This window comes from Quercus lobata, chromosome 3, assembly GCF_001633185.2.
Source record: "Quercus lobata isolate SW786 chromosome 3, ValleyOak3.0 Primary Assembly, whole genome shotgun sequence".
In the NCBI taxonomy this organism is placed as follows: domain Eukaryota; kingdom Viridiplantae; phylum Streptophyta; class Magnoliopsida; order Fagales; family Fagaceae; genus Quercus; species Quercus lobata.
This window is the reverse complement of record NC_044906.1, coordinates 52961515-52976262: the sequence shown is the minus strand read 5'-3', so window position 1 is coordinate 52976262 and position 14748 is coordinate 52961515. Positions and strand designations below refer to the sequence as shown.

General features: G+C 34.9%; 3 protein-coding genes across 4 annotated transcripts; all 3 read right to left on the bottom strand.

The window, feature by feature from the left end:
* Positions 1-328: 328 nt before the first annotated feature.
* LOC115981050 lies at positions 329-862 on the bottom strand. Its single transcript, XM_031103239.1, has one exon. The coding sequence runs from the start codon at positions 860-862 to the stop codon at positions 329-331; it is 534 nt and encodes a 177-aa protein (XP_030959099.1).
* A 4604-nt stretch (positions 863-5466) lies between these two features.
* Positions 5467-6965, bottom strand: LOC115982196 (probable xyloglucan endotransglucosylase/hydrolase protein 23). 2 transcript variants are annotated; one of them, XM_031104730.1, is made up of 3 exons: positions 6618-6965; positions 6320-6513; positions 5467-6097 (listed from the first exon to the last, which is right to left on the bottom strand). In XM_031104730.1, exons 1-3 carry the CDS (start codon positions 6900-6902, stop codon positions 5665-5667), a joined length of 912 nt encoding a protein of 303 aa, XP_030960590.1. In that variant the 5' UTR covers positions 6903-6965; the 3' UTR covers positions 5467-5664. The 2 variants fall into 2 exon arrangements, with proteins under 2 accessions (XP_030960590.1, XP_030960591.1); XM_031104731.1 differs by having other exon boundaries at positions 5467-6064.
* A 3420-nt stretch (positions 6966-10385) lies between these two features.
* Positions 10386-11805, bottom strand: LOC115982197 (probable xyloglucan endotransglucosylase/hydrolase protein 23). Its single transcript, XM_031104732.1, has 3 exons — positions 11447-11805; positions 11153-11346; positions 10386-10978 (listed from the first exon to the last, which is right to left on the bottom strand). The coding sequence occupies exons 1-3, from the start codon at positions 11729-11731 to the stop codon at positions 10579-10581; spliced, it is 879 nt and encodes a 292-aa protein (XP_030960592.1). The 5' UTR covers positions 11732-11805; the 3' UTR covers positions 10386-10578.
* Between the last annotated feature and the right edge of the window lie 2943 nt (positions 11806-14748).

Here is a 14748-nt window from a genome sequence, read left to right as displayed (position 1 = left end):
TCACTCCCAATTAAAATATATGATATATAAAAATTAAGTCCATCACATATATGTGATAAATATGGTATACCGGTGAAAATGATAAAGAAAATTAATTAAATAAAAAGGAATAATATTAACACAAAGATGTAATAAAAAATATATTGAATATAATGCAATAATACCATATTGATTGACAGAAAGAGAGATGATTACAAATAAATATTAATAGAAGCAGGTTTTTATTTTTTATATAATAATAACAAGAGGTAGCAATTTAGTTATAAGGACCTTAACAGACCTATTCTGATTTTAGATCACATAGGATTACATTGACAATATCTTAGGATTACTTTAACATCCTAGCTATAACCAGAGAAATATTGATTAGCTTCTCTATTTTGGAAGTGCTACTTTTTATTGGTGATGTCACAGTTGGGGGGGCCACAAATCGTGTATTACATCCTGCAATTTTATTTTGTGCAGACACAAGTATGTTATACTCGTCAATGTAGGCTTGTGTACCTGCATCAATTCTTGCTTGTTTAATATCTTCTAATATACCAGATATATCGGTTCGGCAACCCGTAATTCGTGCCTTCATCCCTGTGTCTGTGACTGTATCAAGGTAATTTGCAATATCATCGTCGATAGTTGGAATTATCTTCAAGCTTACAGAAGTAGAAACGAGTCCTAGCCTATATAGAATATTTGTAAGACCCTCTGGGTCTGAGAGTAAAACTGACAGGCAGTACTGATAGTCACTCGACTGTGTGCAAACCTTTTCAACAAGGGCTCGATCTGCATTAGAAACATCGTAGAAAAGAGAGGTGACTAGTAGAGGGATTATCAAGATTGATAGGAAACTAATTGGAGAGGCCATTTTTTTCTCTTTTTTTCTAAGTTCTTTGTCAATAATGATATTGTTGGTTCATGTATCTTTTGGCTTCCTATTATAATATATTAGGTTGGCATGAGGCAGTTATTTTCCCCATAGATAGATTGGCATGGAAGACAACTCTGTTCCGTGCCAAGTTAAGTAAGAGAAGTTAAACCATAATTTTCCTTTGACGCCTTTTTTTTAGATACTAAACACAATAAAATTAGAAAATAATTGAATTACTCTTTTTTAGCCAAGTTAAGTTAAACGATAATTTTCCTTTGACGCCTTATTTTTAGACACTAAACACAATAAAATTAGAAAATAATTGAATTGCCTTTTTTTAGCCAAGTTAAGTAAGAGAAGTTAAATGATAATTTTCCTTTGACGCCTTATTTTTAGACACTAAACACAATAAAATTAGAAAATAATTGAATTGCCTTTATTTAGCTTGACGTGAGAAAGGTTTTTATTTTTTTTTCTAACATGGGGATGAAGTTGCTTCTATTCATGCTTGCTTGCAACCCAAAATGAATCCAACTTCTTCTCCAAGATGGACTTCAATTTCCTTACCAATTCCATCCATCAAAGCCTTATTTGGGTCCTCCAAATCATCCATTTCTCAACATGGGTTCTCCTTGCAATCCTCAACTATTCCTAGGTTTCTTTTTCTCTCAATTCTCACTCCTTCATTGTCAACGCCAGAGCCCCTATCTCTGATTTATGGGATTTGATCATATTTAGCTTGTACTATGTCAACAATTATTGTAATTGAGAGTAAGGCAACATGACGTTAGTCGTAGTCCACAAATTCCTTATAAATGTTTGCCCATATTTTCAAACATTTGCATGAATATTGTAGGGACTCATAGTCCTCAAATTTCTTGCAAATGTTTTCCCATGTTTTCAAACATTTGCATGAAAATTGTGGGGACCAAGTCACCTATATATATTAGTTGAAGGTTCAAAAATGTGTATAAACACCTTTGAACGTTTAGACCCCCAAATAACAACTTAACCAATTCAAGCAATATGTCAAACAACTAGTGTGCGGAAACTTAACATATGCTATAATATGGAATTGGTAAAAACTATCTAAACCGAAACAAAACACAATCCACAGCAGATAATAAAAAGGCAAAGATAGAGAGGAAGGAAGATACAAACACAAAGACAACACGCGATGTGTTATCGAAGAGGAAACCGAAGCCCTCGACGTAAAACCTTTCCGCCGCCCTCCAAGCGGTAAACAATCCACTAGAAAATACAGTTGTGATACATGGACAGCAATAGACCCTCCAAGCCTAATCTACCCAGTGCACCTAAGCCCTCCAAGCTTCTTGCTCCAACGAGGTTGCGCCGAACCTTTTTCTTTTCTAGCTTCCCGGATTCCGCTACTAGACCGTAGCATCAACCAATGAAGATTGGTTCCTTCCTAACTGCTTCCCAGAAATCCAAACAGCTCTCTCACAGTAATGATAATGGTGAGAATCAGGTTTGCTATGATGCCTCTCAAGGATTTGACAATGGAGAGGAAGAGAGTTGAGGAATTTGAAGAGACTCTAATGTATAGATTGTGGGTGAATCAATCTTGTTTTTCTTTATGGTTTCTCTCTCAAAATTCTCTCTGGAAACTCTCTTACAATCGTGGGTAAAAGGGGTATTTATACTAGAGTGGGAGAGGAATGTGAAACGTCAAGTTCTACAAAACAGGGGTGGCTCACGGCTTGACCCGCGAGGCCCAGCCGCAAGTCTCTGTTTTCTTGCACACTCTTGAGCAATCTTCACTCTATCTTACTCACTACCCTTACATCAAATCCACCTAAATACAGGTTTACCAAATGTTGAATTACAAGCAAATTTGGCACGGAATAAAGCCAATTAGATGGTTGAATAGATTCAACCTTACAATCTCCTCCTTTGGCTATTCCGTGACAAAACCCTAAAATAGACTCTAGACTTAACATGTGAGTTAGGAACAATTGAACAAAACTCACTCACACTTAACTCTAGAAGCTGTGAAGCACTTGAATCATATGAACATAATACTCCTGAAACACAACAATATACCATGATCATTGTAAGCAGGAAATCATAAAATGCATATGAAATAGGCAATATGTGATCAAGCAAAGATGGAGTTAAGAAACAAACCATAGCTTGATCAACCAAGTGAACACCACAAGGTAGTGATCACAGTGCTTATTCACACTTGGAATGAACACAAGGACATACAAGTTAACAAGCACAAGGCAAGATACTTGTATGCTCAACACTCAACCAATGCATAATACACAAGGTATATGCATATAGGAACAATCCTACAAGGGCACAAGAGTGACAGTACATAAATCAAAATGCAAGACATTTAGATTAAAGTACTGATTTCAACATAGCATAAAGGCTGCATTAAGCAAGGTACATACCATAAAGCCTACAAACTATGCATAAAACATTAACCCTAAAAGCTTACAAAAGCACATGGGTACAAGCACAAAACATCCTGAATAGCATCATCAAAATATATTGAAGTTTAAACCAAGAGTATAGGTTAAGAGTTAGAAACAACTATACACCAAAACACAGTGTATCAAACCCATAAAAACACTAAAAGTATCCAAAACATAAGCATATATAAACAAAGTCTTTGATTTTGACAACTTTGACAACTCCCCCTCAACACATTACTCCCCCTTAAGAGCTGCTTTTCTGCTTCTCCATCATCAATGTCATTATCAACAGAAAGAAACATCTCCCCCTTTTTGACCGGAATGGCCAAAGGGTCACTGTTCATGCTGAGTGGTGAAACTGTCAAGTTTTGCAGACAGTACATCAATATGGTCTTGCATGGCTCTCATCCTGTCAGAGTGCTCAGTCTGGACTTCTCTGATCCCATCAAGTCATTCCAGAATGATTTGGAAAGCATCTGGAGGTGTATCTGAAGAAATTGATGCTCTAGGTCTTTTGCCACTCCTTCTGGGTGTTGAGGTTGATGCATGCCCTGCTGCCTCTGCTTCAGTCTCCATTGGGACACCCTCTCCTTCATCACCTTCATCTTCTTCTCCTGGAAGCCTAACACTAATCCTTTTGCAGGTAAGCTTGTTAATTGCAGAAGGTGTGGACATAGGGCTGATGTCTTGAGGGATTGGAACACCCTTCCTTCTAAAAATCCTCATATTGGAGTATAAAAATTAAAAACAAAAATACAAAAAACAAAAATGAATAAACTTTGTAGTTTTGTATTTAGAAAACACCTATAGAAGCACAAAAAATAAAGTATATTGTAGCAGTTGGGAAACTGTTGCCAAAAAAAAATTGTAGTTTTGTATTTAGAAATCACCTATAAAAGCACAAAAAATAAAGAATATTGTAGCAGTTGGGAAACTGCTGTAAGAAAAAAAGTATTTTATAGCGGTTACAAAAAAACCACTACTACAAAGAGACCTATAGTAGCATCTGAAAATCTGTTACAATAAACCCATTATAGTAGCATTTTCTGTAAGTGCTACAAAAACGACCACTGTTATAACTCATATTTTTTGTAGTGTGGGCACAAATCTATAAGAAAAAATAAGTCTTCTCTATGTGTTTCTGCAATAAAAATGGTCTTAAAATTTCATCCACCATATTCTGTTTGGTATTTTTTTTTATTTTACCATGAGACAGTTAATTTTGGAAAGTTCATTGGGAAAAAAAACAAGATAATGACCATGGTTCATTAAACATCACAAATCGGTAGTTAGCTTCTTGTTAGCATACTTTTGTACATCAATGCGTTCCCTTATGATTCACGTTTTTGTCAATTTGCTTCAAGCTGAATCATTAGCAGTAGCACAGTACATAAGGTAACTTACTTTTGCAATGTATGCGTTAAATAGTGAATAACATTTTTTGGACATGTATGTTTCAGTATAATATGTAATCACATACTGTTGCCAAATAAGTTTGGTCTTTGAATATTTTAGTTTTATCCATATATTTTTCTCATGCAATCCCATTGGGTAAATGTGCTTCACTATTTTCAATTTTTTATATGGGCAAAAGTTGGGTACAATTCCTCAAATTTTGTATGTTAGGTACCCAATTAAATTCATACATATTGTATTGGCTAATAAAAAAAAAATTGTTATATTTTCCAAGAAAAAAAATCAATGAAACTATTTGTTTGAATTTAGTAGGAGAATCTAAATGAACTGCTCCTAAAGAACTAAACTTAAAATTTACCCATTTTATATTTTATATATGGTAGGACTTGGTTAAAGCAGCTATATTAAGAAGTACAACAGTGGCTTAAAATGGTGTAGTGGGCTACCTAATTGACCTAGCATTTCCGGATGTAGGATTTAAGAAAAATAACTGGGACTTTTTCTATGCGTTATTCCTAGTGTTATAGAATATCTTGATCACACCATTGCAGTGCCAGCATTTTACAGGACTTTTAATCTTTTTTAACTTGCTGCAGAAGACAGTATGGATTAATTTTGCTTGCCGCTTAAAATTTCACATTATGCATAAGTTCATGTGCTTAACATTGATGTACCATTATTATTTTTTTTTTTATGGATACAAGTCAATATATAGCTCGCCAAGAACCAACAGCACTGGAATTCAGTGGAGAAAACAATCTCTTGTATTATATAGACATATATAACATCACAGGATTACATTGCAAATAAGAACAGATTTTGGCCAATGTAGTGATGACAAAAACGCAAATAATGAAAGAATTGAATCCTATAAATTACACGAATAGCCTAATATAATAGTAAAGAATCTATATATGTATAGGATGTTCCCTTTCTCTATCAAGCGCTACATTCAGGAGGGAGGCCCTGGGGAAATCTCTTAGTGTCTGAACAGTAATTATATATCATGTAGTTCTTCTGCACCCATTTCAGTCTCTCTTGACTTGCACTGTCCAGCTCTTGTGAAAGCCATGAACTACTATTGTTGGAAGGTGAAGGAGTGGTTGAACTACAAGAAGATGCTCCAGAAGACCATGTGCAAGCATCAGCTTTGAAGTTTCTGTATGAAGCAGTAAAGGGTGCTTGGCTCCAGTCTGTCTTGACAAGTCCACCTCTTGTTGCCCAATCATCAGCATTCCAGAGGCTAGAGTATATCTTCATTGGCTGGTTCTTTGGAAATGGAACCCCAATTGACTCTGAGTTCTTGAACTCTCTAATGGGAGTGCCATCCACAGAGTATCTGAATAACAGTTTAAAAATGTAAGACTGTACACTGGAAAGGAAACAAAAAGACAACTCATGTATTAGAAAATAATTAGTCAAGAGACAACATTTTTCACAATTGATAATATGGCCTGGTGTGATTTACTCAGTAGTGTGGATTCAAGTGAAAGTGACTTAATCCAATCACAGCAGGCAGGCCATGTTATTCGTTTTGAAAATGCTGTCTATAGTATTACTCATGGGAAAATGAATAGGTAGAAGGAGAGCTTACATAATGCGCTGGGGATTCCAAAGGATGGAATAGGTATGAAAATCTGCTGTTGGGTCAAACCAGAGATAGAACTGTTGCTCTCTGTTGCCTTTTCCTTGGCTGAAGACATTAGTGTGAAGGATGTAAGGATCACCGCTAAGATTTCCCAAGAACTCAAAGTCTATCTCATCCCATGTTGATCCTTTAGAAGATAACTGTATGTAAACACAAACATTCAAAGGGTTAAATATTAGTAAATGAACATAAATTTGTGTTGATATATGGTTTTCGATAATACTGAGTCTACAAGAAAACTTACATAGTAGGCAGTAACAGTGCCAGCAGAGTTTCCAGGAACTAGCTTGAGCTGCATATCTATCTTTCCAAAGAGGTACTCATTCTTGGATTGGAATCCTGAGCCAGAGGCTTTGTCAAGTTTGAGAGTAAGAAGCTCACCATTGTTGAGTATGTTAGCCCGGCCATCTCCCCATGTAATGTCAAAGTTTTGGTTCAAGTTGCCAACAGTAGCAACTATCAAATAACTAACAAGAATAGGCAGAAGAAGCATCAATTTAACATTTGAAGAAGTGGAAGGAGAAGCCATGGAGTATTTGTAGGGGTGGTAAGCAAATAGTAGTAGTAGTAGTATTTTATGTATGTGTATATGAGGTTTGGAAGTGAAGGATGAGTATGCTTAGGAACTTGGATTGGTATTTATAGTAAGGACATAGTAGACAGGTTACTAATTAAGACATGTATCCAAAAGTAAAGGAAAATGCATGGGAAGATCCAGTCAGCTGTAGACAGTTGTTGCCTCTAAGAAAGTGTAAAAATTAGCTGTCAAGATAGCACTACCAAATCAATATCATTAATATTTTCGTACTATAGTCTATAGTATACGCGGATTGAATTATTTTTGAGAAGAAAAAGTTGGTGAATTCACATCTCTCCCTTTCTTTTTATTTAGGCACCAGCCCAGCTTCATAAAGTTCCAATTAATACTCTCTTTTTGGGTGCAGTGTCTGTTCCAACCAATACTCCAAAATCACAACAACCTCCACCACTTGAGACTTTTAAAGTCGACTTAATAGTAGCACCTGGAGAAGTGAAAATTGAAAAATCACACGGTTACCTTTACTAATGTCTCCACTCTCAATCCATGATATAAATACTGTCCCCATGCCTCCATCTGCTTTCCAAAATAAATACAAAGTAGCTTCCTGGATATTACCGAGCACAAGATTCTTTAAAAGAAGCAAACAATTCCTGTTAGCACTTTTCTTAAAATTCAATTTAGTTTCTTGATTTTTACTTCAACTAGTCGCAGACTTACACGATAGTGAGAATAAATAATTATTTTCTAATTGTAATATAATGTATAATTTATTCTTCCTAAAAATTAAACAATTTATAATTGGTCCAATTAGGTTTATTTCGGTCCACTTGGTCAATTTATAGGTTGCCTTTTGAAGTTTAGCTCAATTTTTTTTTTCCTTATTTTTTGGGTTGAAAAGTATTAAATTTTATTAAATTGGGGTTAAACTCTTTAGTTTTGAGTTAAAAAGTGTAAACAAAATAGACATTAGAAATTAGAAATAGGAGTCCTAAAAATGCATTAAAAATAATAAATATTCAAAAGTCTTATTCAGTCCACTTCAGTCATATTCGGTCCATTATGTCTTCTTTGGTCCACTTTGGTTTATTTGGTCCATTCAGTCCACATTGGTCCTATGTTGTGCACTTCAAATCCTATTTGTGACATTCGGTCCACCTTGGTCCTAGTCGGTCCATTCTGTTCACTTTAGTTTTATTTGGTTGACATTAGTCTTATTCGGTCCATCTGTCCACTTTAGTCCTATTCAGTCGACATTGATCCAATTCAGTCTACTTCAGTCCAATTTTTCCTATTCGGTCCTATTTGTTTCTATTTGGTCCATTATGTCCACTTTGGTCCTAATATTTCCATTCCGTCCTACTCAGTCCATTTTGGTCCCTTCGGTTTTATTCGGTCCAATTTGGTCCACTTCGGTCCACCATGTTCCCATTCGGACCTATTTTGTCTATTTGGTCCACTTCGATCCATTTGGTATAATTCGGTCCAGTTGTACCCACTTTGGTCTATTTTTGTGCACTTACATATATAGGGAAAAGATTGTTTGGTTTGAGAGTACCAAAATCTAAATTTAATATATATATATATATATCTCAAACTCGTAATATCTAAAATTCTTAAGCATAGTATTTATTATTGCTACATTTTTTGTTAAGCTACATTAAGGTAGCATTTCAGTTCACTTCGGTTCAACTAAATTTAAGAGAAAGTCTTTCTAAATATGAAGGTTATGAATATACAAATCTAATCTTTAGGGCAGCTATTCATTATGTCCACTTTGGTCTTATTCGGTCCATATTGGTCCACTTCAGTCCTATTTGGTCCACCTTGTTCCCATTATGTCCTATTTTGTCTGTTTGGTCCACTTCATTCCATTTGGTCTAATTCGGTCCATTTGTGCCCCCATTTTGGTCCATTTTTGTGCACTTACATATATAGGGAAAAGAATGTTTGGGTTGAGAGTACTTATTTTGAATCTAAATTTATTAAAAATATATATATAAATCTCAAACTAGTAATATTTAAAATTCTTAAGTATAACATTTATTATTACTACACTTATGTTAAGCCACATTAAGGTAACATTTTAGCTCACTTTGATTCAAATAAATTTTAGTGAAAAAGTATTTCTAAATATGAAGGTTATGAATATACAAATCTAATCTTTAGGGCAGTTAATTATTTGTTTTAAAGTCATTACTTTTATATGAATTGCATGTGGTTGATTATACTTTCAAACAAAAATATATATAATTTTTATTTAAATAAATTATTCAAATTCTTCATTCTCTTAAATGAGATTATTATGACAATCAAAACACATAACAAACTTATACCGTATATGTATAGTTTATTCTCTAAATTTTATTGTATAAAATTTTTTCTCCTTAAAAATTAAACAATTTCAAAATGTAATTTCCATCACTCTATTTTTATAAATAGATAATATTATCATTTTTGATGTTTTTTTATTGATATTATTCTTGTGGGGCACAAGAATTTGAATAAGGTACTTGTGCCATGTGTCATACCCATGGCCGAGGAGTCCATTATTGCGCCAAGGAGGTCACACGCTCAGACAGTAGGGCTACGTTAGCGGCACGTTACCAGAGGAGGTCATACTATAGAGAAAGAGCTTCGGGGAGGGGGTTAACCCTGACATGACTGAATGGATGGTGGCTACCATCATATTTAATGCATCCCACCAAACCTCCTGACTGCATTTATGTAGAGAAGACTCCTGAACAGTTTTGACTTAGCTGTCCTAACTCACAAGGGGTTTGGGAAGGTGTTTGATGGGGCAAGCACTCAAGTAGTGGCCTGAACGATCAACAAATGGAGGGCCAAGATCTATATAATGTAAGAGACCCTCTAGGGAGAAGGGATCAGAAAAATTTGTAGAGAATACACTGTAGCAACAAGAACTAAAATTGTATCCAAGTCCAAAGGAACTAAATTCAAGAATCATTCTTCTCGGACTTCGCCGAGGAAGGATTTCCTTGCTTTATACTTGTCTTTCTTTGCTTTCTTAGTATAATTAATCCACTGTGCGCATTGCCTGATTCATTGAAATCTAGCTTTTAAGTCCACTCTCTATAAATTCATTGTGTGTGGCCCTTTGGGCCTTAACCCATTCATCTTTTGGGATCAGGAGCCAAAACCTGCCCTTACAATTTTTTTTTGAAAGGATCTATATTCTTCTAACTATTGTTATTATGTGTTATATTTTCCTAGTTTCTTTTGTTTCAATTAGCAGTTTTATGTTTCAAAGTAATAATTGATATTACAATTATTTTTTTTTTTGAGAAATGATATTACAATTATTGATATTACTCAATAATTGTTATTTTGTTTGCCACTTAAAATTTCACATTATGCCTATGTTCATGTGCTTAATCATTGAAGTACCATTTTTATTTTATAAATACAAGTAAATGTAACCATAAGTTCCCAAGAAACAACAGCACAGGAATGTAGTGGAGAAAACAATATCTTGTATTATAGACATATATAAACATCACAGGATTACAGTACGAATAAGAATAGATTTTGCCATTGTAGCTAGTGATGACAAATATAATGAAAGAATAGAATCCTAGAAATTACATGAATAGACTAATATAATAGTAAAAGAATCTATACACGTATAGGATGTTCCTTTTCTCTGTCAAGCGCTGCATTCTGGAGGGAGGCCCTGGGGAAACCTCTTAGTGTCTGAGCAGTAATTATATATCATGTAGTTCTTCTGCACCCATTTCAGCTTCTCTTGACTTGCACTGTCCAGCTCTTGTGAAAGCCATGAACTACTATTGTTGGAAGGTGAAGGAGTAGTTGAACTACAAGAAGATGCTCCAGAAGACCATGTGCAAGCATCAGCTTTGAAGTTTCTGTATGAAGCAGTAAAGGGTGCTTGGGTCCAGTCTGTCTTGACTAGTCCACCTCTTGTTGCCCAATCATCAGCATTCCAGAGGCTAGAGTATATTCTCATTGACTGGTTCTTTGGAAATGGAACCCCAATTGACTCTGAGTTCTTGAACTCTCTAATGGGAGTGCCATCCACAGAGTATCTGAATAACAGTTTAAAATGTAAGACTATATGTACATTGGAAAGGAAACAAAAAGACAACTCATGTATTGGAAAATAATAAGTCTAGGGACAACAATTTTCACCACTGTTGATACGTGATTTGTGTAAAATAAAAGTGCGGTGGATTAAGTAAATACAGAGAAGGAGAGCTTACATAATGCGCTGAGGATTCCAAAGAATGGAATAGGTATGAAAATCTGCAGTTGGGTCAAACCAGAGATAGAACTGTTGCTCTCTGTTGCCTTTGCCTTGGCTGAAGACATTAGTGTGAAGGATGTAAGGATCACCGCTAAGATTTCCCAAGAACTCAAAGTCTATCTCATCCCATGTTGATCCTTTAGAAGATAACTGTATGTAAACACAAACATTCAAAGGGATAAATATTCGTAAATGAACATAACTTTGTGTTGATGGATTGTGATAATACTGAGTCTACAAGAAAGCTTACATAGTAGGCAGTAACAGTGCCGGCAGAATTTCCAGGAACTAGCTTGAGTTGCATATCTATCTTTCCAAAGAGATACTCATTCTTGGATTGGAATCCTGAGCCAGAGGCTTTGTCAAGTTTGAGAGTAAGAAGCTCACCATTGTTGAGTATGTTAGCCCGTCCATCTCCCCATGTAATGTCAAAGTCTTGGTTCAAGTTGCCAACAGTAGCAACCATCAAAGAACTAACAAGAATAGGCATTAGAAGCATTAATTTAACACTTGAAGAAGTGGAAGAAGAAGCCATGGAGGATATGTAGTGGGTGGTAAGCAAATAGTAGTAGTAGTATTTTATGTATGTGGATATGAGGTTTGGAAGTGAAGGATGAGTATGCTTAGGAACTTGGATTGGTATTTATAGTAAGGACATAGTAGACAGGTTACTAATCAAGACGTGTATCCAAAAGTAAAGGAAAATGCATGGGAAGATCCAGTCAGCAAAGCTGTAGACAGTTGTTGCCTTTAAGAAAGCGTAAAAATTAGCTGTCAAGACTCAAGATCGCGCTACCAAACACAACCAAATCAATATCATTAATATTTTGATCTATAGTACGCGGATTGAATTATTTTTGAGAAGAAAAGGTTGCTGAATTCACATCTCTCCCCCTCTTTTGTTTAGGCACCAGCCTAGCTTCATAAAGTTCCAATTAATACTCTCCCTTTGAGTGCGAGTGTCTGTTCCAAATAATACTCCTAAATCACAACAACCATATGCTCAAATAAAATAAAATAAAATCATAACAACCTCCACCACTTGAGACTTTATAATAGTAGCGCCTGGAAAAGTGAAAATTCACACGGTTACCTTTACTAATGTCTCCAACCTCCATCCATGATATAAATACTGTCCCCATATATATGCCTCCATTTGTTTCCCAAAATAAATCCGAAGTACCTTCCTGGATATTACCGAGCACAAAATCCTTTAAAGAAGCAAACAACTCGGGAAATCATGTTAATTTTTCTCTTAATATTCAATTTTGTTTCTTGATTATTAGTTTTAGTTTATTTATTATTTATTTATTTCTACTTCAATTGTCAAATTAACCATTGATGTTTAATGTGGTGGTACGGCCCACAATGATATATGGATCATTGGGCCTTGACCCCAATTAATTTCTGTTACGTTGGGTATAGCCCATAATGGGAGATCCCAAGGGAAATTTTGGTAGGTGGATGGTGGTGATGAACGGTTATGAGGTGGTATGTTACTAGAAATCTACTGCCCGAGGAGGACCTCTGGTAGCTGAGGTGTCCCTAAGGTGTCCTGAGCTAGATCACATTTCCCAAGTATTGTTTGATGATTTCTCACTCTCTTGTGGTTTCTCTTCCCTAAAAAATGTTCCAACCCCTTACCCAGGCCTTCTCCTTTGTTTTTTGTTAGTGGACCCATCATGATAGGAGAATATTCTGTATGCATGTGGGTCCCTCCACCCGCAGAGTCTAGGTGGTCCTTTGGGTTTGGGCTATTGTTCCAACGAATCTAGCCTTGTATTAGGGAGTGGGACCCATAGTTCTGCTACTGAAATGATTTTCTAATAACTTGTGCTCGAAGCTGAATCTTGTGCTTGGCTGGCGGAGTACTTTAGAGATTACTTCCCTTTCTTAGAGGATAGACAGGGGTTTCTCAGATGCTATAGAGCAATGGCCTAGGTAGTTTAGCTCGGGCCTTCTATTGGTGGAATCGGCCTATGTCCGATGGTTCTAGGCCCAGGACTGGTATGGGCTGAACTTTTTTCTCCCACATTTAATTTTGTCAATTTAGTCCACCAATTTTCTAAAATGAGTCCATTTGATTATTTTGTTCTAATTTGTTAACAAATTAGCTCATTTAAATTATTATTTTTAAAAATAATATAATGTCTATTAAGTAATATATCTCATGAATTTTTTAGTTAATTTGTTAATAAAAAATGTTTAAGCTATTTGTTTACTAATTGATTTTGAAGGAAGGATTAAATTAACTCATTTTTACAAAGTGACAGACTAAATTGACAAAAATGGAATTTCAAAATTAAACAATTTATATCTATATATAGTATAAAAGAGATATGTTTGACTTTTTGTTAACCATTCTCTATTAAGCTACATGGCTATATAAATTATGCCATGTATATATTTAAAAACACAGAACAATTGTACCTTTTCATTTTACTTGTTAAGTTTCAGTATCTACTTACCATTTCATATAAGATGTATATATTAAAACAAAAAACTGTCATTGAGAGGAAAAGCATTGGTAAAGCATAGGAAAGAGAATGAAAATTTTAGAAAAAAAGATATCATAAGGTATTTAAAGAAATTGTTCAGTATTATTGTTGTTACCATTGGTGTGGCTTGATTTTTGGGCCTAAATCAAATTGCCCAAACTGTTGGGAATTTAGAGGAGTAATATAATGAGATAACAAAATGATCTAGTAGACAAATGGAAAATTTGATTGGCTTGGAGGCACAGTTGAATGTTATCTTTAGACAATATTTGCCCCCATACAAGAGTTACTAAAGGGTTATCACAAATTTGTTCCTAGGATACTACCTAATTTATTGGGTTCTACAAATAGCAATTTTGGAGAAGACCCACAAATTTCTTGTGTTTCTAAGAAAGATGAAAGGGAAGAAATTGAGAAGAAGTTACCAAATGAATATGAACCACTATTTATACCCAAAAGATTATGACCCTTTAATAGACACATTTTCATTCAATATGCACATTTTCATTCAATAGGTACCTTTTCAGTCAATAGGTATATTTTAATTCAATAGGCACCGGTTAGTATATCCAATCAATATACACATTTTCGATCAATATACACCTTTTTATTCAATAGGCACATTTTTTGGTCAATAGACATATTTTCATTCAAATAGGCACATTTTTGATCAATAGACACATTTTCGTTCAATAGGTACATTTAATATATATCAAATATAAGGTTTGTGACTTTTCAATAGGCATCTTTTGGTATATTCAATATGAAGGGTTATGACATTTCAATAGGAACTTTTTGGTATATCCAATTTGAAGGGTTATGGCATTTTAATAGACACTTTTTGGTATGAAGGGTTATAACCTTTCAATAGACACCTTTAATATATATTTAATATGAAGGATTATGACATTTCAATAAGTACTTTTTGCTATATCTAATATGAAGGGTTGTGACCATTTAATAGGCACCTTTTGGTATATCCAATAGGGTTGTTCACGGGTTGGTCCGGGTCGGGTTTGTGCCTAACCCAGAATTGACCTGATCACTTCGGGTC

Excerpts from the sequence above, each read along its gene's own strand:
- LOC115981050 (XM_031103239.1), bottom strand. The coding sequence starts at position 862 with ATGGCCTCTCCAATTAGTTTCCTATCAATCTTGATAATCCCTCTACTA.
- LOC115982196 (XM_031104730.1), bottom strand. The coding sequence starts at position 6,902 with ATGGCTTCTCCTTCCACTTCTTCAAATGTTAAATTGATGCTTCTTCTG. Across the intron at positions 6,514-6,617 it reads GCACTGTTACTGCCTACTAT|TTATCTTCTAAAGGATCAAC; the intron begins GTAAGTTTTCTT and ends GTTTACATACAG. Across the intron at positions 6,098-6,319 it reads TGGAATCCCCAGCGCATTAT|TGTACAGTCTTACATTTTTA; the intron begins GTAAGCTCTCCT and ends TTTCCTTTCCAG.
- LOC115982197 (XM_031104732.1), bottom strand. The coding sequence starts at position 11,731 with ATGGCTTCTTCTTCCACTTCTTCAAGTGTTAAATTAATGCTTCTAATG. Across the intron at positions 11,347-11,446 it reads GCACTGTTACTGCCTACTAT|TTATCTTCTAAAGGATCAAC; the intron begins GTAAGCTTTCTT and ends GTTTACATACAG. Across the intron at positions 10,979-11,152 it reads TGGAATCCTCAGCGCATTAT|ATACTCTGTGGATGGCACTC; the intron begins GTAAGCTCTCCT and ends ACTGTTATTCAG.